General features: G+C 44.1%; 1 protein-coding gene across 1 annotated transcript in view; it reads left to right on the top strand.

The window, feature by feature from the left end:
• The window catches only part of LOC108283741 (band 4.1-like protein 5), a 94,788-nt gene extending 90,374 nt beyond the window's left edge, over positions 1–4,414 (top strand). Inside the window, exon 20 of the mRNA XM_017500270.2 lies at positions 288–4,414. Within this exon, the coding sequence (XP_017355759.2) occupies positions 288–354 (67 nt within the window). The 3' untranslated portion in view covers positions 355–4,414. The remainder of the gene's footprint in view (positions 1–287) is intronic.
• Positions 4,415–21,978: the final 17,564 nt, after the last annotated feature.

A 21,978-nucleotide genomic window follows, 5' to 3' on the forward strand; every position in this document is an offset into this window, starting at 1 on the left:
TAACACTCATTAAGAAATGGTTGAATGTGTGTTTGGCATATTTATTAAAGAAGAAGGGGAAATCGTGCTATCTTTATATTTTATTTCAAAATGAAATAAGCAGTGCTTATCCAGAAATTTCCCTTCTATGGAATACCTCATTGCCAGGTTAGGTATTACTACATATTGATTTGGGTCTGTAATCTGCTCTCCCCTCAAAATGCTCTATGTGGCACTAATAGAGACATGAATGTCCTCTCCCAAACCCCAGGGATTCCATTGAATAACCCATTCTCTCTTCCTTTCAGCTCTGCTCCCACTCTGGCAGAAGAAGCTGTCCTGAAGCAGAAGTGTTTACTGACCACGGAGCTCTAAGGGCCTGTAGCTGGAATACCCAGTTCTCTCCAGCATTCCGTCCTGGGATCCATTTCATCTAGAATACGTTGGATTCAGGAGCTTGTCCATTACTTATAGGTAAAGAAAGGCTCTATGTAGATTTGACTTCAACTCTGTAAAAAAGACAGCTGTATTTTCCGTCCAACTGGAAGGGTTTAATTACACTGGATAGCTGCCCAAATGAGGGTGTTTGGTCTTTAACTTTCTGTACTTTTATAAAAGTTATGAAATCCTGAAACAAGGGAATTTCTTTTTCTGGGGTTTCCTTCAAACTCTTGGCTCCACCTAGCGGTTCTAATTGTTCATAACGACTTTATAACAAGACTGCCTCTGGTAGTCAACAGCCTTTTGAAAGCTATTTCCATCTAGTATCAGGGTGAGGATCTTTGATCTGACTGCCTGTTAGAGAAATTGCACTTTTCCCTGACATACTTAGAAATCAAGAATTTAGGAAATTAATGTGGACACTATAAAGGCAGACTTAGGGCCAACTTTTTTTAAAAAAATAATTATAACACTAAAGAGAAGTTTAGAATATAGAGAGTTTTTAAATGTCTTCCATTGTTTTGATTTCTTATTTTACTGGCTATCTTCATATTTCAAGTTTACATCAAGATAAACCCTGAGAAGAACTGCAGAGAAATCAAATAAAATCTCGTTGTATTTTTTCAACCTGCCTTTCCACAGGAAGCACTCATATGCACCGTACACGTATTCTGTAACTTTTCAGCATGGAATTGGGGTAGGTTACTGTTGAAGAGACCCTGGGGCATCTACCCCAGGCATCTACACTCCTCCCTGAGCCAGGTAGGGAATGCAGACCCCTGTAGGCTCAGGTCATGAAGGCACAGCACAGCAGTACTCCACATTGGTACCTGTTTGGACATAGATTTCATTTCCTTTCAGTATAAGCTGAACAAAGTTAGAGCTTTCAAACTGGAAAAAAAATTAAACAAAATAAATACACCAGGACCAAAATAGGGAATAGGAACAGGGGTGATGGGGTGTTGTTTCTTAAATACTTGCCATGTATGAAACTCTACGCAGCATACTAAAAGAGCTTGCATTGCAAAGGAATTCTGTTAGTTTAAAAGAGAGCCCTAGAATTTCCCCATCCCTTTTGGCCTGTACAAAGAAATTCTGGATGTTAAGATAATATATACTCATCAGAAAAATAAAAGTATAGCAATGCCCATCTATAATTCTAATGCCCAGAAATAACACTATTTAGCTTTATAATTTTTGAATGAACAGGTAAACCTCAGTTGCCATGGGGAATAAGGATGATGTGGAAACTATATTGGTAAAGTCATTGTTAATCCCTGGTTATGGAGAACTGATGTTAAGCTATACTTCCTGGAATTTGCTTTCTAGTTTTCTGTCCTGCAATATGTAAATAATTCAGCACAAATTTGTACTGCTTAGCATGAAAGAACATCCAGTCTTATGATCTTTAAAACGTCATGGTTTGGACTTTCCTGGGCTCCTTGTAACATAATCATGTGCCCAGGCAAACACACTAGTGTCTGACTGGAAAGCTCAGGAATTTTAATCTTGCCCTGTTTCCCAGGGAGCTGTAGTGATTGGAACCCACTTTTGCACAAAACATTTTTGCAGAAGGAAAGTCAACACTTCTTGCTGGCCACCTACCCTTAGCCATTATGCTAAGCTTCTAAGTTTAATTAGTGGGGCTCTTGCCAGTTCTCAATTATAGGACATATTTTCTCAAAGCTGTAAGGGACACCTAGAACCAAGGGCTTGACTCAGGACATGATGGAATGGGCATCAAGTTTTCAGTGTCTTGACAACTTAGATTTCCTGCAGGGTTAACGGTTGTGCTGCTAACCACACAACATCCTAATTTTAAACTTCCTAAAATTTAGGAATTAGGTAGTTGGACATATTCGGTGACCTTTATGTCTTTGCATACCCATATTCTTGCCAGTTAGAATATTGGTAGGGACTTTGTTAAAATTCACTTGAATCTTAAGCCAAAAGGAGATTTTGTCTCACGCCCTGACATAAAGTGGTAAACACGGAAGTTAATACTTGAATGCTGAATTGGCTCTGACAGATTAGATGCCTGTCAGGTATTGGTTTCCTGTCATAGCTGCTGCTGCTGCCATGCCCAGAGCTGCTTAACAGCTCTTCCTGTTCTGCTCGCCTGACAACAGTGTGGTGGGGAGAGGCAGGGCTTAGGAGGTCTGTGAATGTGGCAGGTAGGGAAGGGGAGATACCTGTCTCTTGAGAAGAGAGAAGCATGTGTGAACCCATCAAGGATGCTGGCAAAGAGAGAGGTTGGAGATGATAGTGGGTGAGAAGCAGGCTGGTGACATTGGGCTGAGGTCGGAGGAGGGGCAGCCGGGAGCACTCCTGAGAGTTTGCTGTGTGCACTGCTCAGAGCACAGTTGGGGTAGGGGGAGCAGATAGTGCTGCCTCCCTGGGGGCAGACAGGAGAGGAACCTCAACTCAGCCCATTTTCTAGCCCTGGTGAGGGAAGCAGAAGTTGACAGGGTGCTTTAAAATAAGATGTGAAGGCTTCAGTTGTCTGCTCTAGACTTTGCCTGAGATCTTGTAAGTTAATCAGTGAGACCTAATTTGTGACATGTCAACAGCATCACCTTTGGACATACAGGAGGTCATGATCATTTCATTCCTACTCTTCAGGAGACACTGCTGAACAGAGGAATGAATCGGTTCCCTGTGTGCTTATTTCCTGAACACTTATACATCGTTTTAAGAAAAAAACGTTTAAAACTATTTCTTATAGTCTCCTAACATTTGTCTCTAGCCTTTGCCTTTGTACAGTCACAGATATTCTACGGACATTTAAAGATGAAAGTCCTGCGTTGTTCTTGTGTTCTTGGATCTGGACTACTTGTTCTCTTATGCTTCAAACTTCTGGCTAAAACTTGTACCTCTTCTCTTAGCTAAGCCCCAAAATGAAAGTTCTGTTACTCCTTCAGAAGTCTTGCTAGTGGAATTGTCAGTCACAGAGAGGAAAATCTTTGCTATTTTTCCAAGTAAGAGTCTCAAGAGGCAGAGTTTTTGTCTTGTGATTGAGAGGAGTCGGCAGTCTTATTCTGTAAAGGACCACAGATGGTAAATACTGTACCACTCAGCTCTGCTGGCACAGCACAGCAGCAGCTCCGGCACAGCTGTGTTCCTGCGGAGTTTCCCTTACAAAGCCGCTGCTGACCCCTGACGTGAAGCTTTGCAGAGCAGTAGAGTGGCTGCGTAAGTGGGAGGCAGGCAGGTATTCAGATAGGTTCTAAGCGTTACCTGTCACTTGAAGGCAGCCAGCACTTCTGGACATTGCATCCTCATTCACACATGTGGCAGCTGAACAAGGTGCTGTTGTGGGTGTCTCAGCTCTGAGAGTCTTTGTGAGTTCCCACCAATTTTTAATTAATCATGCCCATGGTCATGTGGTTGCTTGGAAATCTGGGGTCATCTGCAGACTGAAAAATACGCATTCCTATATTATTGTCTTTTTTATCCTCTCAAAAATTTAAACACTAGTTCTTGAGTGATCAGAAGACAGTTGGAAACTTTTCCTGCATATTAGTCATCAGGATGAGGAAATTTGTTCGAATTATAGAAATTTGCCCTGAGCTGAACTCGGCTATGTTAACACATTGGTAGTGCTATGATTCCTTCCCAGTTCTAAAAGATAGGATCTGTAAGTCCCTGTGTCACCACATTGCTTGAGATGATCTTTCAATCCCTTGTCAGGATTTATCCTCTTCAGAGAGAGTTTTTTTATAGCACAGATCTCTTTTCCCTTGTATCTCCTTATCTGGATATGATAGGTGGTTATGAAGGCCTCACTAACTATTTTGTGTTTACCTTTTATATGTGTAAAACTTTGCAGTAGCGTTGAAAGTGTAATTTATTTTTCTATTAAGTGCACTATTCATTTAGTGTGTTCCAGTTTTATATGACTTGTATTAGAAACACTGCACTGAGCTGTTTGTACACTGAAATGAGAAGTCTAGATGTAACACTTCATTCAAATAAAATGTGTGAGACATTCATGTTTTTATCAGCTGTTTCCATTTCTTGGAACTGTGATTCCTACATGCTGATCTCAACAGAATTGTGAGACCAGAGCCACTGTTGGAACGAACCTGAGGGAATGTGTAGAAGCAGCAGCACTGTTTTTAGAGTTTATTTTGGTGTAAATTTGGGAGTAGGGGTATTTTCAAAGGCTAAAAACCTCATTGGTCTTCCTCAGCATATCCTGGAAGACACAGTGGTCATTCCAAGGAGCAGCACGGTGCAGTAGAAACACGGCTTTGGGCATCTGATCTGGGCTCTGCTGCTTACTACCCATGAGACCTTGAGCAGGCTGTTTCATAAACCTGGGCCTCAGTTTTTTTGTCTGAAATGGCACCTGAAGTATGTGTCACCGCGTGTAGTAGAGAGTAGGCAGATGTCGACTTCTCCTTCCCTTGGCTCCCACCAGTTCACAGCCTTCTCTAGGTTTACACAGCACCATCCAGTGAGCAACAGTGCCGCCTGGGTTGGTTTCAGGACGTCTGCTGGGCAGTCATACCGCACCTTATGGGTATGGGCAAAGCTTTTGAGAAAAGTTGGAAGTCTTCTCTTTCCCTCTCCCCTCCTCTGTCTTCTGCCTGGGAGAGAGGCCCAGGTGGTCCCTGAAAACTAAGGAGCTTTTCTCTGCTCTTTGAAGATGTATAGAGAGGGGCTGGAACCCAGATGCAATCACCTGGAGTTCTTCTAAAAGGAATTTTTTGGCAGTAAGTAATGAAAACCACCAATAAGTAACAGAAACAACTCATTGGAAAGGTAAGGACTGACAAGAAGGTGGAGGTGGAGGAGGTGCGGATGGCATCTCCACAGGCACTGCCTTAGAGGGCACCTGGCCAGGCTGTGGTTCCCCAGGAGGAAGGGGAATGGATGCTGGACTACCAAAACAACCACAGAATAAACCCAGCATGTCACCCAGCGTGGGCTTTTGTGGCCAGCACCAAGAAAAGCCTGGAGGGGCTGAGGGAGTGCAGCTCTCAAGTCACTAAGGTTAGTGGCTCTGTCAGGTCCAAGAAAAAGGACTCACATTAGTTTGGTGGCAGGGTGGTGAGTCAGAGTGTGATCTCTGTCCCCATCCTTGTCCAGCAGATGTTTATCCCACTGTGCTTAGATTCCCAGGCTCCATCCTGAGGAGAGACCAGAGCAGGGCAGAGCAGCCCTTCCCCCGCAGCTGGAAGCCCTCTGCAGCCCAGGCTGGCGTAACCTTCACACTTGAAGTGCACCAGGCAAGGATAACAACACCTGCTCTCAGGCTAGCAAATCATGTTAGGACAGAAACTGATTTTCAAGATTACCAGTTCCAGCCCCTCAGTGTGTAGATAAGGAAACAGGTCAAGAGAGGGACAGGAACTTGCCCTAGGTCACATGACTAGGGATGGAAATTCAAGTCTTTGAGCTTCCAGGACACTGTCTCACTGCTCTCCTTTGGGTGGTTTTCCCTCGGCACAGATTGTCACAGCTCTCTAAACTAGACTTGCAACAAAGAAGTCTGAATCTGCCATGTCCCCAAGGCCCTTCCAACCTGCGTCCAGAATTTCCACAGGAGTTTATCTGTTCAAACCCTCATGGCTCCAAGCAGTGCTTCCCCAAAGGAAAAGAAAACCATAATGTGGGTCTGGAGGGGGCTCCTGCCATCCTTCAGGTTTCCCGAGGTCCTGAAATCGCCTTTCCTCTTGCCTGGGTTGTAGCTGATACCCTTTACCTTGGAATGATCTTTACATTTACCGTGTACTGTCCCCTCAAGAGCTCAGAGTACCATCTAGCTAGTGAATTCATAGGTATCCACGGGAAAGCTGCACCATCTCTCTGAAAACTCTCACTTGGTTTGCTGCTGAACCTTAATCTTGTTCCAGGTTAGGAACTCTTGCAAATATGGAATCATGGCAGCTTTGCATGCAATTTCATGTGCTCGGCCATGTGCGGTGGCTCACACCTGTAATCCCAGCACTTTGGAAGGCCAAGGTGGGTGGATTACTTGAGCCCAGGAGTTTGAGACCAGTCTGGGCAACATGGTGAAACCCTGTCTCTACAAAAAATACAAAAATTAGCCAGGCATGGTTGTGAGCACCTGTAGTTTCAGCTACTCAGGAGGCTGAGGCAGGAGGATCACTTGAGTCCAGGAGGTCAAGGCTGCAGTGAACTGTAATCCACTGCACTGTAGCCTGGGCAATGGAGTAAGACCCTGTCTCAAAAAAAAAAAAAAAAGTGCTCATTGATCCCCCGAGGATTCTCAGGTTGGAAGCCCTGCTCTGTGGACTAATGATGGGAATGTCAGGCCAAGGAGCTGTTGGGATGGAGTGCACAGACGAGGCATCAGCCCTCTGGAGCAGCTGACAACTCCTCTTAGCTTTGGTGAGTAATAGATGCTCAAGAAACGCATGTTCAGTAAGCCTTCAAAACATACAAAGTTCTCAGCCTAAAAGATTAAAGCATACAACACTAATTTTTTGGCAGCCGTTTTATATGAATGAGTACTGAATTACGAGATAGTCCATCCTATTGGAACCCTCTCCACCCATCCCTCTGCCTTATCCTTGTAAAGCGGGGATGATTCTAGTACTTCCTCACAGTGTGAGAAGGTAAATGAGTTAATACTGCAGAGTGCGTATTAAAGTGCCAACAAACGTTTCACGTATGAGCTCTTGCCATTATTTATGGTGGTGTTGATCTGTTGTTAGCCAAAGAAATGAAGATTTCTTTGCATTCTTCCCACCCATCTGGTGAATCACCATCAGTGGAAAGATCCCACCACCATTTCTGAGGGTCTGTTCTCAGCTGCAGGAGGGAAAGCACCCACAAGAGCGGATTCCTGGTCACAACTTCCTGGGTCCACCTCACCTCCGGGACTCAGTTGCCTGGTCTGTTTGTACTCCAGGGCTCTATGGCAGCTGTCTCAGAGTCTCCATTCTGTCCCTCAAGGGCCGCTCACACTCTAAGCAAATGACCTCATGTCTACCTTGCAGATGAAAGCAGAAAGCATCAGGCAGGAGCACTCTCACCAGCCCTTCCTGTGTCTGCACCCTCATTTCCTCCTGCCTCCTGTTCAAATGGACGTCACGTGCTCATTCGACAACTCATGCCCTGGGTCCCTGGCTATCTCCCTTCTAAGGGGACTTACTCTGTGGACTTTTTCCTATCTCCTGTATCTTTTTGCTGTGCTTCCCTAAACACCATTTCACTATAAAACTGAAAGCTTTCCAAATGTTTCCCACTTTGACACAGGTAATAGAAAGCTCCCTGTCTGTCTCACTGCTCCCTCTGGTGTCCTCCGCATTCTGTGCTTCACAGCCACACTTCCTGAATGAGTTACCCTGTCTGAGTACAGCCACTGTACTCAGGCTTTCTTGGCCTGGCCTCATGACAGCCCTCCATGTCCTCCAACTGCCCCTCTTTTCTTGGTTTGTGGGTTAGGATAGGGTAGATTAGACTGCAGTCATGACCTAGAAAATCTCAGTGGCTTACAAGGGCCAATAACATAATTTGCAGGGCCTACTGCAAAATGAAAATGCAGAGCCCTATTAAAAAGTTACTGAGGATTTCAAGATGGGGACAGCAAAGCATTAAACCAAACACAGGGCCTTTCTCAGTGTGACATCCACAGAGCCAGCTCTGCTTCCCACAAAGTTCATTTCTCACGTCACATTCCCATTGCAAGTGACGAGCCCTTTCTGCCTCAAAGCCACCTAGACACCCAGGCCAAGGGACTTGACATGTTTGTATGATCTCAGAAACAAGGAGTCACACTTGGGCTTGTCACATTTTTGCCCAGAAGTGACACACATCACATTGCTTGCACTTTACTGGCCAGAACAAATCACTTGGGTGTGTCTGAGTTCAAAAGGTGGGCACAGGGCAGGGCACTGACTATTTGGTAAAGTAATATAGCATCCTACATGTGGTTTAACACCAACTTTTCCTGTTATTCTGCCAGTCTGACCACTACTTGGTCTCCTTTGTCCAACTTTCCCTCTTCTGCCCATTCCTTCAAAGCTAGGGACCCTCTTTCTCCATCCTGCATGCTGTCATTCCCAAGCTTCAGATTCATCCATGTGCCAGTGCCTCCTAAATACCTGTTACCCAGATAACCTGCCTGGATTACCATTCCTAGTTCCATCTGGATTTCACAAAAGCACCTTAGACTCAGTATATCTTAAACCAAACTTAAAAGTCCTGCCAAAGCCCTTCTCCCCTCCACCTGCCAAAATTGCTACTTCTCAGTGGCCTGATCTCAGTGAATGGTCTGAACTGACCTTGATTCTTCTGTTTCTCCTCCCCTGTCTGATCAGTCTGCAAATCCCACTGAGGCTCCCTCTGAAATACCTCCTTATTTCTGCAGCTACATCCCTTGAGCAAGTCAGCATTAGGCTTGAGCTAATGCAGTTACCTTCCCATTGATCTTCCTGCACTCAATCAGTCCAATCCATTTTCCAGTTTATGGCCAGAAATACATCATGATCCTCCTCTGCTTGAACTCCCTCAGCGGCTTCCTATTGCCCTGAAAACAGAATCCAGACTCTCTATGGTTTCCACGGCATGTTCTACAGCTCTCCCTCATAACTGGGCCTTCCCTCATTCTGCCAAGAACTTGGTTCTCCAAGGTATTACCTCAAGGGTCCTTGTTTTGGGGTCAGGTCACAGGTCACTTCCCCAGACATCCCTCTGAGCACCCCAATATCAACCTGTCCCCTTTGCAATCGTTACTTGTTTAACTGTCGTTCTCAGTCCCATAAGCTCATTCATTGCAGCATCTGGGCACCCAGCACACTGTCTGACATGCAGTTGGTGCTCACATATTTGTCAAATGAATGCTGAATTGATCAAGCACTCACTGTGTTCCCCTTGTTCCCTACTGGGAACTTAGGTTTCCCCATCTGGTACTCTTCAATCACAGCACTTTAGGTTCTTACAAAAAGCCAGTAAATCTTGCTGCTAGAAGGTGTTGGACCAGGATTTGAACAGGTCTCTTTGACTCTAATGCCTGAATTCAGCATTTCCCAAACATCAGGCATTCACACATAAGTGGCCAATCATCCGGTTTCCCCTGGACTGAGAGGGTTCCTGGGACACGAGACTTTCAACACACACACAAAACAGGAATGTCCAGGGCACACCCAAGACCACTTGTCACTCTATTCACCACTGTCACAAAATTTTTGTCACGTGTGTCAATTATTTAATGTTCATATTTTCATATTTTATCAACTTGCTTTCACATACCCTCATCCTAAAATGTGAACTGCAGCTTTTAATGGGCTATTTGTATTTTTTCTGACATGCATTTAAAAACAATTACTAAAATGAAAAATGTCTCATCTGTATATGACATAAAACCATCTCAAACATCCCCAGGGGTTGGCTTACCACACTTTGGGAAACCCTGGCCAACACATGCACTGCATCAGGCCCCTGAACTATTCTTCCTTCCTGTTTATGAGCTGTCCCGGAGAAGCACTGTGTCAGCCCCTCCTGTGGCTGGAGTGTCAGCACCGTGCCTACCATGATATGCAGGCTCTTTCAGTGACCACAGCGTGAATAGCTGTCATGAAAACACAGATGAGTAACCTAAGCCTGGGGAGGTGGGGACATTTGATAAGCTGCTTGTCTAGGGCAACATGGATGGTGCTTGTCACAGTCAGGATAGGAACCTGGGTCTGCCATGGTCTATCTCAGGCAAGGCCAAAAGCATGGGCAGAGCTTCTTGCACAGGCCTGGTTAATTTGGGCTAGCATTGGAACTCTTCATCTGTCTTTTTTCAAATATGGCCTACAGCTCTTGTCCTGGGCTCTTTGACCTCTGCCTTGAACTGCAAACTGCCTGCAGTCACACCTCTCAACTTCTGGGACCCTGTAGAAAGTCCTGCCTCCATAGAACCCACTCAGAGATAACCTGCCTTGCAGCTCAGTTTAAGAGTATGTGCACACGGTTTCACAGTGTTCTCTGACTTCCTCTCCTGTGCAGGTTCAGGTCTAGGGTAAAATAGACGAAATGCCTGGATCACAAAATGGAAGAGGCTTCTAAGACATGCTAAGATTTTGAGACAACAATCCTGTCACTGGCTTTGAGATGCTTCAGTCTAGTTTCCAGAGTTTAGTCCAGGGAAGCGGGGTTCTGGGAGGTCAGGTTTATTGGCATATGAAATATATTTTTCCTTCATTTTGTTGACATTTGCACTGACAACACAAAAACAGGACTGGGTAAAACTGGGCACCATGGGGCAAATCAAGAGTGATGGCACCACCTGTATGAGGAGCCCGCTGCCATTTCGTGGGGGCTTGAGAGAGCCGAAGTGAAGATTTGGAATTGGAAAAATGGAAACAGCTCTGAAAAACAGATGTTATGGAATTTGAGTCCAAAAGTGTCAAGATAGCTGCTCACAGAAGTGTGTGGAATTCTCGCTCTGTTGTCGCATTGCTTAACAGGCCATAAAGCAAAAGATTTATACAGCTTAAAGAGGCTCCTCTTCCATCAGTAATATCCTGGATGACATGGCCTTAGTGTGACACACCAAGTTCCACTCCATCGGAGGAGGCAGCCCTTCCCTGGTCTACATGTAGACAGAGGTTATGTAGGGATTTGGGGTCACAGGGGTGATGATCAGGCCATACTGAAGCCTGGTGCCTTGTGAAGGGAGGACAGTCATGGTAAAGTGGCATAGAGGATAGACTTGGAAGCAGATGAGGATACCGAGGTCCATAAAATAGGAACGAACACCAAAAATAAACGAGTTCATAGCAGCCATATTAACAATAGTTAAAAGGTAAAAATAGCCCACATGTCCATCATTCGGTAAATGGATAAGGAAAATCTGATGTATCTGTGCAATGGACTATTGTTCAGCCATAGAAAGGAATGGAGTACTGATAAATGGTACGACATGGATAAACCTTGAAAAGCAGATATAAGGACACACTAAAGAGCAGAAATCAGTGAAAAAGAAAACAAAATTTATAGAGGAAATAAAAGCCAAAGATGGTTCTTTGAGACCAATAAAATCAATAATCCTCTCATGAGATAAATTAGGAAAAAAAAAAAGGGAGAAGTCACAAGTTACTAACATTAGGAATAAGAGAGGTGATAGACTACAGAATCAACAGACCTGATAAGGACAGGGAGTGCTATGGACGCTTTCTGCCAATGCATTTGACAACTTAGAATAAATAACACATTCCTTGAAAGACACAAAGTACCTGAGGGACTGATGTAAGGTGCTCATCTCTGTTTTACCCAACTTGGAATTCAGGCCAGAAGAGCCGGGAGCATCACTCAAAAATTTTTCAAGCAGAACTAACAACCTTCAAGAACCTGGAGCCAAAGATAATAGTTGAAACATACAATAGACTGCCTGTGTCAAAACTGGGGGAAATTTCTTTGGGAAATTAGGACATTCAAAACATTTATACTGGGGAATTTAGAAAGCCACCATATGCCCAGGGCAAGACCCAGGCTTAGAACTAAGACCTGAACTTTCACCTGGGGCTGATTTCTAGACATAGTGCATGCCATAGTACAAAGAAAATGCCAAAGTGTTAAATGAGGGACCTAGGACACAGTGAATTTGCAAGGCCTGGGAGAGATACTTTTTGTTTCTTTTAGCTCCCAGCATTCAAAGAAATCTGTCAAAACACTAGCTGAACACAAGTGACCACACCCAACAAGAATTACTAGATTCTTTGCAATAATAGTTTGAGCAAGTCACTAAACAAATGGATCCTTCACCAATTAAAAAACAAAACAGAAAAACCTGAGGAAAGGGGAGAATTTGATATCCAGAGTTCATACATTATAATACTCAGATGTCCAGTTTTCAACAAAAAAAATCACAAGACATGCAAAGAGAAAAGTATGGCATATTCAAAGGCAGTAAATATACGACAGAAATCATCCCTGAGGAAGGCTAGACATCAGAAATTCTAGACTTTCTTAAATATGCTCAAAGAGCTATTTAAGGAAAAGCTAAAGACATGGACAAAACACTAAAGGAAACCAGAACAAATATATATACAAAATAAAAATATCAGTAAAGAGGTGGAAACAATAAAAAAGAACCAAACAAATGCTGGAGCTGAAAAACTGCAGTAATTGAATGAAAATTCACTAGAGGGGTTTAATAGCAATTTGAACAGATGAAAGAATCCATGAACTTGAAGATAGGACAGTTGAAATTATTGAGTCTGAGAAACAGGAAGAAAAAAGAATGAAGAAAAGTGAACAAATCCTAACGGACCCATGGGACAACATCAGGCAGACCAATATACAACTAGGAGTTCTGGCTAGCCTGAAGGTACTGACTCATCTCAAATGATTGCCCTCTGTCAGTCACAGATTGAAATCTTTGTTCCACTCTTTCTCTCCTTCTCACTACTGTACTTGACTAGTCTTTTTTAAAAAAGAAAAAAGCAAGTGGGAATTCTAGAAAGAGGAGAGAGAGAAAGAGTCAAATAATATTTGAGGAAATAATGGCCATAATGCCCCAAATTTAATGAAAGACAAACCAACAAACCCAAGAAACTTAAACTGTAGTAGGATAAACTCAATAAGAACATGTCAGATGTAATCAAATTGCCAAAAGCAAAAGACAAACAGAGAGTCTTTGTTGCGGAGAGAGAGAAGTGACTCATCATTAACATGAATAAGATTTATGGCCAATTTCTCATCAGAAACTATGGAGGCCAGAGAAAGCAGTATGACATTTGAAGAGCTGAAAAAAAAAAAAAAAAACAACTGTCATTCAAGAATTCTATATCCATTAAAGCTATGTTTCAAAAATGAGGAAGAAGTTAAGATATTTCCATACAAAATTAGAAGGAGTTTGTTATGACTAGCCTTGCCCTACAAGAAATGCTAAAGGGAGTCCTTCAAGTTAAAAGGAAAAGATGCTATATTAAAACATCACGTTGTGCACTGTGAACATATACAATTTTTATTTGTTAATTATACCCTAATAAAACTGAAGGACAGGAAGAAAAGATGGCAGATAGTAGCTTAAAGTCATATGAAGAAATAAAGATCTCCAGTAAAGGTAAATATACGGGCAAATATAAAAGTAGGTATTATTATGACTTCAGTTTGTAATTGCACTTTTTATTTCCTGCAGGATTTAAATGTGTAAAAATAATTATAAATCAATATTGAGCACACAATATATAAACATGTTAATTGTGGTGACAACAGCATGATCATGAGGGCAGAATGGAGCTGTCTAGGAGCCAAGTTTTTGTATGCTATTAAAGTTAAGTTGGTATCAGAATAGACTGTCATAAATTGAAGATGCTAAATGTAATACCCACGCTAATCACAAAGAAAATATCTAAAAATTATGCAAAAAAGGAAATGAGAAGAGAATCACATGGTTCACCACAATAGTCAACCAAACATAAAAGAAGGCAGTAACGCAGGCAATGAAGAACAGAAAAAGTATAAGACATAACAAAACCAAATGGCAAAATGGCAGAATTAAGTTCTTCCTTATCAATAATTACTTTAAAGAGCTTAAACTTTCCAGTGAAAAGATTGGCAGAATGTGTAAAAGAATGAATCAACTATATACTGTCTGCAGGAGTCACTTTAGATTCAAAAACACAAATAGATTGAAATTGAAATGATGGGAAAAGACATTTCATGAAACTTATAACCAAAAGAGAGCAGCGGTGGCTAACCTAATGCCAGGAAAAAAAGACTTTAAATGCAAATTGTTACAAGAGACAAAGACATTATATATTAATAAAATGGTCAATTCATCAAGGATGTATTAGTATAACAATTATAAACACGTGTGTACCAAACAAGAGGTCACCCAAATGTATGAAGCAACACTGACAGAGTAATAGGGAGTGAAAAATTCTACAATAATAATTGGAGACTTCAGTACTTTCAGTAATGGGTAGAATAACCGGATAGAATAGCAAGAGGAAAATTCTACTTTCAATAATAGAATATCTAGACAAACTAGCAATAAGGAAACAGAGGATATGAACAACAACATAGACCAATGGGACCTAACAGACATATACAGAGCATTCCATTGAATAACAGCAGAATACACATTCTTAGTGCACCGTTCGTAGTCCAGGGTAAACCATATATTAGGTTATGCAGTTGACTGAAGTTTCCCTCAAATTCATATGCTGAAAGCTTAATCTCAGTGTGATGATATTGGGAGGTGAGGCCTTTGGGAGGTAATTAGGTCATGAGGGTGAAGCCCTTATAAATAGGATTAAGTGTCCTTATAGGAAGGGACCAGAGAGCTAGCTGGCCCTCTTTCCGTCATGTGAGACCACAATGAGAAGTTGGCAGTCAGTTTGCAACTTAGATGACCAGAATCCAAACTTGCTGGTAACCAGAGCTCAGATTTCTAGCCTCCAGAACTGTGAGAAATCAATTTCTGTTGCATAAAATCCACCCAGTCTATGGTCCTTTGTTACAGCAATTCAAACGGACCAAGACAGGCAACAAAACAGATCTCAATAAATGTAAAAGTATTGAAATCAAGCCAGGCATTCATGCATGTAGTCCCAGCTACTTGGGAAGACTGAGGTGGTGGAAGGGTTGCTTGAGTCCACGAGCTGGAGGCTGCAGTGGGCTATGATTGTGCCACTACACTCCAGCCTGGGTGACAGAGTAAGACCCTGTCTCTTAAAATTCTTTTTAAATACTGAAATAACATATTTTCTGACCACAATGAATGAAGCTAAAATCAGTAACAGAAGAAAAACTGGAAAATGTAAAAATATGTGGAAATCAATTAAAACACTTTAAAATCAACCAGTGGTCAAAGAAGAAATCACAAGGGAGATTAGAATTACTCAGAGGGAAATGTATAGCTGTAAATGCTTACGTTTAAAAACAAGAAAATCATCAAATTAATGACCTAACTTTATAGCTTGAAGCAATAGGAAGAGAAAACTATACTGAAAGCTACCAGGAGGGATGAAATAATGAGGATAACAGCAGAGATGAAAGAACAGAAAACAATAGAGACAATCAACAAAACAAGACTGGTTCTTTGAATAAACCAACAACATTGGTAAAGCTTTAGTTAGACTTAGTAAAAATGAGAGAAGACAAAAATAACTGAAATCGGAAATGAAACTGGAGACAGTAACAGTTCTATTATTACCAATCTAATTAAACAAGGACGATGAGAATGCTGTGAACATTTGTACGCTGACAAACTGGATAACCTAGATGAAATGGACAAAATTCTAGAAACACACAACTCCTCAAAAGTGAATCATGAAGAAAATCGTGGATAATCTGAATAGATCTACAACTAATAAGAAATTGAAGCAATAATAAAAAACCTCCCAACAAAGAAAAAGCTAAGCTCAGATGGTGTCACTGGTGAATTCTACCAAACATCCAAAGAAGAATTAACACCAGCCCTTCTAACATCTTCCAAAAAATAGAAGAGGAGGGAATACTTCCTAACTCATTCTATGAGGCCAACATTATCTTGAATCAGATAAAGAAAATCATAAGAAAATTACAGACCAATATCCCTTAAGTATATAGACGCAAAAATCCTCATAGAAATATTAGCAAGCTGAATCCAACAGCATATTAAAATGATCACACGTAATGATTAAGTGGAATTTATCCCAAGAATGCAAGGGTGATTCAACATCAGAAAATTAAAGTAATATATTACATTAGCAGAATGAAAAAAACACACACACAATCATCTCAATTGACATAGAAATGGACTTTGACAAAGGCTAATACCATTTCATGATTAAAACAAACAAAACAAAACAAAAACACACACGCACAGAAGGCTGGGCATGGTGGCTCACACCTGTAATCCCAGCACTTTGGGAGGCCAAGGCAGGTGGATTACTTGAGGTCAGGAGTTCAAGACTGGCCTAGCCAACATGGTGAAATCCCATCTCTACTAAAAATACAAAAATTAGCCAGATGTGGCCAGGCACAGTGGCTCACGCCTGCAATTACAGCACTTTGGGAGGCCGAGGTGGGTGGATCACGAGGTCAGGAGTTCAAGACCAGCCTTGCCAAGATGGTGAAACCCCATTTCTACTAAAAATACAAAAATTAATGGCATGGTGGTGGGCACCTGTGATCCCTGCTACTCGGGAGGCTGAGGCAAAGAATTGCTTGAACCCAGGAGGCGGAGGTTGCAGGGAGGCGGAGGTTGCAGGGAGCCGAGATTGTACCACTGCACTCCAGCCTGGGATACAGAGTGAGACTCCATCACAAAAAAAAAAAAATTAGCCGGGTGTGGTGGGGTACATAAAAAGATGTCCAACATCCTTAGTCATTAGGATAATACGAATCAAAACCACAGTAATACAACTGCATTATCTACTGGGATAGCTCTATGTTTTTAAAAAGGAAACTGTTGATGAAGATGTCAAGGAATGGAAACCTCATACGTTGCTGGTAGCAATGTAAAATGTGCAGATGCAGCCAGCGTGGGAAGCAGTTTGGCAGTTTCTTAAAAAGCTAAACATAGAATTTCCATATGATCCAGCAATTCTCCCCTAAAAGCATATGTTCACTAGAATTTAAAACAAGGACTCAAACAGATACTTGTATGTCAACGTTCATTGCAGCATTATTCACAATGACCAAAGGGTGAAAACAACGCAAATGTCCATTAGCGGATGGATGGATAAATATATAATGGATATACTGAATTTATATTCTACAATGTATATGAGTCTTGAGAACATTATAGTAAGTGAAATAAACCTTACACAAAATAACAAACACTGTATTATTCCATGCATCTGAAATATCTAGAATAGTCAAACTCATAGAGATGGAAAGTAGAATAAAGTTTCCCAGGGGTTGGGGAAGGAAGGGAATGAGGAGTTATTGTTTGATGGGAACCCAGTTTCTGTGTGGATGATTAAAGGGTTTCAGAAGCGGACGGTGTTCATGGTCTCACAACAATGTGAATATAATCAATGCCACTGAATTGTACACTTAAAATGCTTAAAATGACAAATTTTATGACTTTATGTATATATATATACACATATACATATATATGTGTGTGTGTTTGTGTATATATAAAACTACTTGGCCAGGCTTGGTGGCTCAGGCCTGTAATCCCAGCACTTTGGGAAGCCGAGGCGAGGGATCACCTGAGGTCAGGAGTTTGAGACCACCCTGGCCAACAGGATGAAACCCCATCTTTACTAAAAATACCAAAAAATAGCTGGGTGTGGTGGTGAGCGCCTATAATCCCAGCTACTTGGGAGGCTGAGGCAGGAAAATTGCTTGAAACTGGGAGAAAGAGGTTGCAGTGAGCCGAGATCTTGCCATTGCACTCCAGCCTGGGTGACAGAATGAGACTCCGTTTCAAAACACACACACACACATACACGCACACGCACACGCACACACACACACACATGCACACACAATGGTATGTGACCCAGTTGAGGCCGGTGAGATGGGAGAAAGCAACTGAAGAGCTTCTGGGAAAAGTTTCCTCATTCCTAGTGAGAGCTGATGGATGAGATGTGGTCTCCGCTGTTGCTCTGGACCTGGCATCTGGAACTGCTGCAGCCATCTTGTGAACAGACTGAGGCTATGCCAACAGGGGGCCACAGACAGGAAGAAAGATCTGGGTGCCTGAGGATGCCATAGAGCTACTGGATGGACAGCCTAGGAAACATGCGGAGACCTGTGGCTACTAAAAATCAAACACATGAGCTGGGCATGGTGGCATGCGTCTGTGGTCCCAGCTACTTGGGATGCTGAGGTGGGGGGATTGCTTGAGCCTGGGAGGCTGAGGCTACATTGAGCCTTGATCACATTACTGCACTCCAGCCTGAGTGACAGAGCAAGATAAAAAACAACAAAAAATGCTACTGGACCAGTGGACTGCTCTGAAGTCAGTCTTATCTGGGCTTTATAGTTTCTTAAGATGATTTTCTTATTGTTAAAAAGGAAGTGTTGGAGGCAATTAATAAAAAACTCAAAAATTCCATCTCTTCACTTAAGCTTAAAATAGAGAATTTAGGAAAAAACTGAAAGATGAAAAATCCAAATATTTAGAAAAATTGGTCTGATGTCTGACTTTACCAGATCAGGAAGATGGATGCCAACCTCATATTTCAAGTAGCTGCAAGCAGAGCAGCCTTCAAAATCCATCAAAAGAAAGAGCAAGTGCACTTTAGGAGGCTGAGGCAGGCAGATCACCTGAGGTCATGCGTTCAAGGCCAGTCTGGCCAACATGGTGAAACCCCTCCTCAACTAAAAATGCAAAAGTTAGCCAGGTGTGGTGGTGCATGTCTGCAGTCCCAGCTACTCAGGAGGCTGAGGCAGGAGAATAGCTGAACCCAGGAGGCAGAGGTTCCAGTGAGCCAAGATGGCACCACTGCACTTCAGCCTGGGCAACAGAGTGAGACTCTGTCTCAAAAAAAAAAAGCAAGAGTAGACAACATTAGAAGATGCTTTGGAAGCCAAGTTCTGTCTTCAGGGAAGCCTGGCACTGCCTTCTGAGAAGGCCAAAGAATGGAGAGGAAGAACGAGCAAGCTTAGGCCCCAGAAACAATGGCTACGTGGTGGGAGCTTGGCTTTGGATGTAACGAAGGAGAGACATCCGAGAAAATGAACCAAAAACAGTTTAAAAAAAAATATGCGTTGACGTGGCTGACTTACATACTTATTCGAAAACTCTTAGGGGGAAAAAAGAAACGCAATGAACACTAAATTAACTGAAGAAGCTAAAATAATTGATTGCTTCAAGACCACATGAAAAAAATCTCCAAACCAAGAAATTGATACTGCAGAGAAAAGCGCAGTTAGAAAGGGAGGGGCAGAAACACTTCCGGGAGAAACTTCAAGTCCTTCTGAACTCATCGTGAAAACGAAATGAATTTTCACCCAGTATTCAGTCTTTCCAAAGCAGCAAGCAGTCCCTTCATTCCCAGAGTGACTTTGGGGGAAGTCGGAAATTGCACAATTGATGATGGTAAAGAATGAAGAGTGTTCCAGAAAGAGGACCTATAGGGTGCTCCAGGATGAAGTGCAATTATGTACCTTCCTAGCTGGTGCGTCGTGGATCATTACAAGGACCTGGGCACCTGGACAGGGCGGAGAGGCTCAGGGGCATCTTGTTTCTCTCGGCTGCAGGAAGCCGCCCCGGAAGTGCAGCTCAGCCCTCTGCTGCAGGCACTGACCCGCCTCCCCTGCCTGAAGTGGGAATGACTGAGGTTAGCTGAGGGCCTCCGTCCTGAACTTGCCTCAGTGACCAGGAAGTCGGTCTAGCCCCTCCAAGTCACAGGCAGCAGCAGGACTTCCTGCCTGGGCTTGTGTGTTGGGGCACACACAGCCTTTCCCTCCCTTTCCAGGTCCCAGCCATCACTTTCCCACGCTTTGCTTGTGCCTTTGACCTGAGCCCAACCTGCCACATAAAAACATGTCAGGATGGCCCGTAGCCCAAAGAGGGTGTACTAGGTCCCCTTGGGGTAGCAGTGGAGTGAGGAGGGGGCTGCTGAAGTCGGTCCAGGTCCCCGCATCACTGAACTGAGGCAAGTTTCCATGATTCCAGCCTCATAGTGCTGCTGGGATGAGAAGGCCATGGGAAAACCAAGGCTCTAGGCCTGTGAGGGTGACAGTTTGTGTCTGCTCTAGAAAGGGTAGAGGGCAAGGAGGTAGCCCCAGGGCTTAAGGGCAGCCAGGACTCATTGCTGGGGGAGCTAAGGAGCCTCAGGCTACCCTGGGCTGGAGAGCCCAGGAGTTCTCAGCCATGGCTAACAGGTGGATGGAGCGTTCCGGAGGAGTGGGCTGTGACGTCCAGGCCAAGCTTCCCGCTTCCAGCAGGCTCCTGCTGGTCAGAGAGTCAGCTCAGCTCATGGCCCCAGCCACAGCTCCCTCTGGCTGAAAATGTGTGTGTCCTTCTGGCAGAGGCTGCACTGTCCAGGGAGAGGGAAGGTCCAGGCCATGCCAAGAGGGCACTGGGCATTGTCTGGCTGCTGTGGGTGTGGAGCAGAGCTTTCTGTTTCTGGATGGCCTCTTGGGGGTAGAAGCAGTGAGCCCCAGAATCCAGAGCCATGCTGGTCGCAGCTCTGCACCCTCTAACCCCAACCATGGGATGAGGTCCCTGGTTATGCCCAGCATGTATGTGTCCACTGTGCAGCAAGCATGTGGCTCTGGCTGGCCTTTGTCTTCGTGGACTTGGAAACTGTCCTCCCACTGCCACTCCCGGCAGCTGCCCTGTCTGGCTGCTGAGCCCAGCTTCTCTGCCCAGGGACTTCCAGGTGCTTCTCACTGCACCGTGCCCCGCCTGGCCTCCAGCTCCCCTTCCCTACGCTGCAGAGTCTCACCCCTTATCCCCTTTGGACAATCCAGAAGCTGGCTCAGGAGCTCGGGCAGACACACTCATTCACCCATCCATTTTTTTCTTACGTTTGCAATATGCCAGGCCTATCAGGGACCCAGGGAAAACCAGTGCAGCCCAACCCGCAAGGAGGTCACAGTCCTGTGAAGGAGTCAGATGTAGAAACAGCGCTGAGGCTGCAAGGTAAGGGCTGTGAGGTGGAAGCCAGAGAACCCCCGTCCATCCCCATGAGGTCGGAGGTGTCAGGAAAGCTTCCTGAAGGGGGTAGCACTGTAACTAAGACTTGAAGGAAGAGCAGGAATTTTACCGTCAGCTGCAGACCTTCATAGAACCCCAAACAGAGAGATGAACTAGGGTGAGGACTGCAAGTTTAGTTTGGTCCTTGAAGGTGTGGCCAGGTTCTGGAAGCTGTCATAAAGGGGTAAAGCTGCTGAGAACCTCATGATGGAAGAGCTCAGAGGGTTTCTTCTTCCTCTTCCCGCAGAAGCTCCCACTGTCGCAGGCACTGAGTGGCGCTGGAATGTGTGCGATGGCACCTTTCCATTCTGCTGCTTCCTGAGCTTCTGTGGACACGCTGCCGTCAGCCCCTGACTCTCAGGGAAGGAAGCAGTGGTGTTTCTGGGCCAGCTGTGCATTCCTCCATCAGGCGAGCCTCCTGCTCGGCACTCTGTGAGCCCACACTGCCGTGAGGGATTTGGCAGCAGAAAGACCCCAGAGAAGTCCTGACAGGGGCAAGGAGGCTCCGGATGGCCATGGAGGGCAGTGGCTGCTCCAGCAGCTGAGAAAGTCTCCCCAGGCCGGCAGGTATCCTCCTGCTTGGGATTTCGGCCCACTCATCCTGGGCTAAGGTAGGGCTGAGGGTGGGCAGGTTCTAGGGGCAGCTGCCCTGTGACCCTTGTTGTTGGGATTGAATTGTGTCCACCCCCCAAAAGATGTGTCCAAGTCCTAACCTCTGATACTTACATTTGTAACCTTATTTGGAAATGGGGTATTTACTGAGGTAATCAAGGTAAAATGAGGTCATACTGGATTTGTTCGGGCCCTCGTTTAGTGAGTGGTGTCTTTAGAAAAGAAAGGGAGATTTGGACAGAGATGCAGACATGGGGGGCGGGGGGGATGCCACGTGAGGCGGAGGTGGAGACTGCAGTGTTGCAGCCGCAAGGCAAGAATGACAGGGATTGTCAGAAGCCACTAGAAACGAGGACAGACGGGCGAAGGAGCCTCGTCCGGAGCCTGAT

The sequence above is a fragment of the Cebus imitator genome, unplaced genomic scaffold (genome assembly GCF_001604975.1).
Source record: "Cebus imitator isolate Cc_AM_T3 unplaced genomic scaffold, Cebus_imitator-1.0 Scaffold264, whole genome shotgun sequence".
Taxonomy (NCBI): Eukaryota; Metazoa; Chordata; class Mammalia; order Primates; family Cebidae; genus Cebus; species Cebus imitator.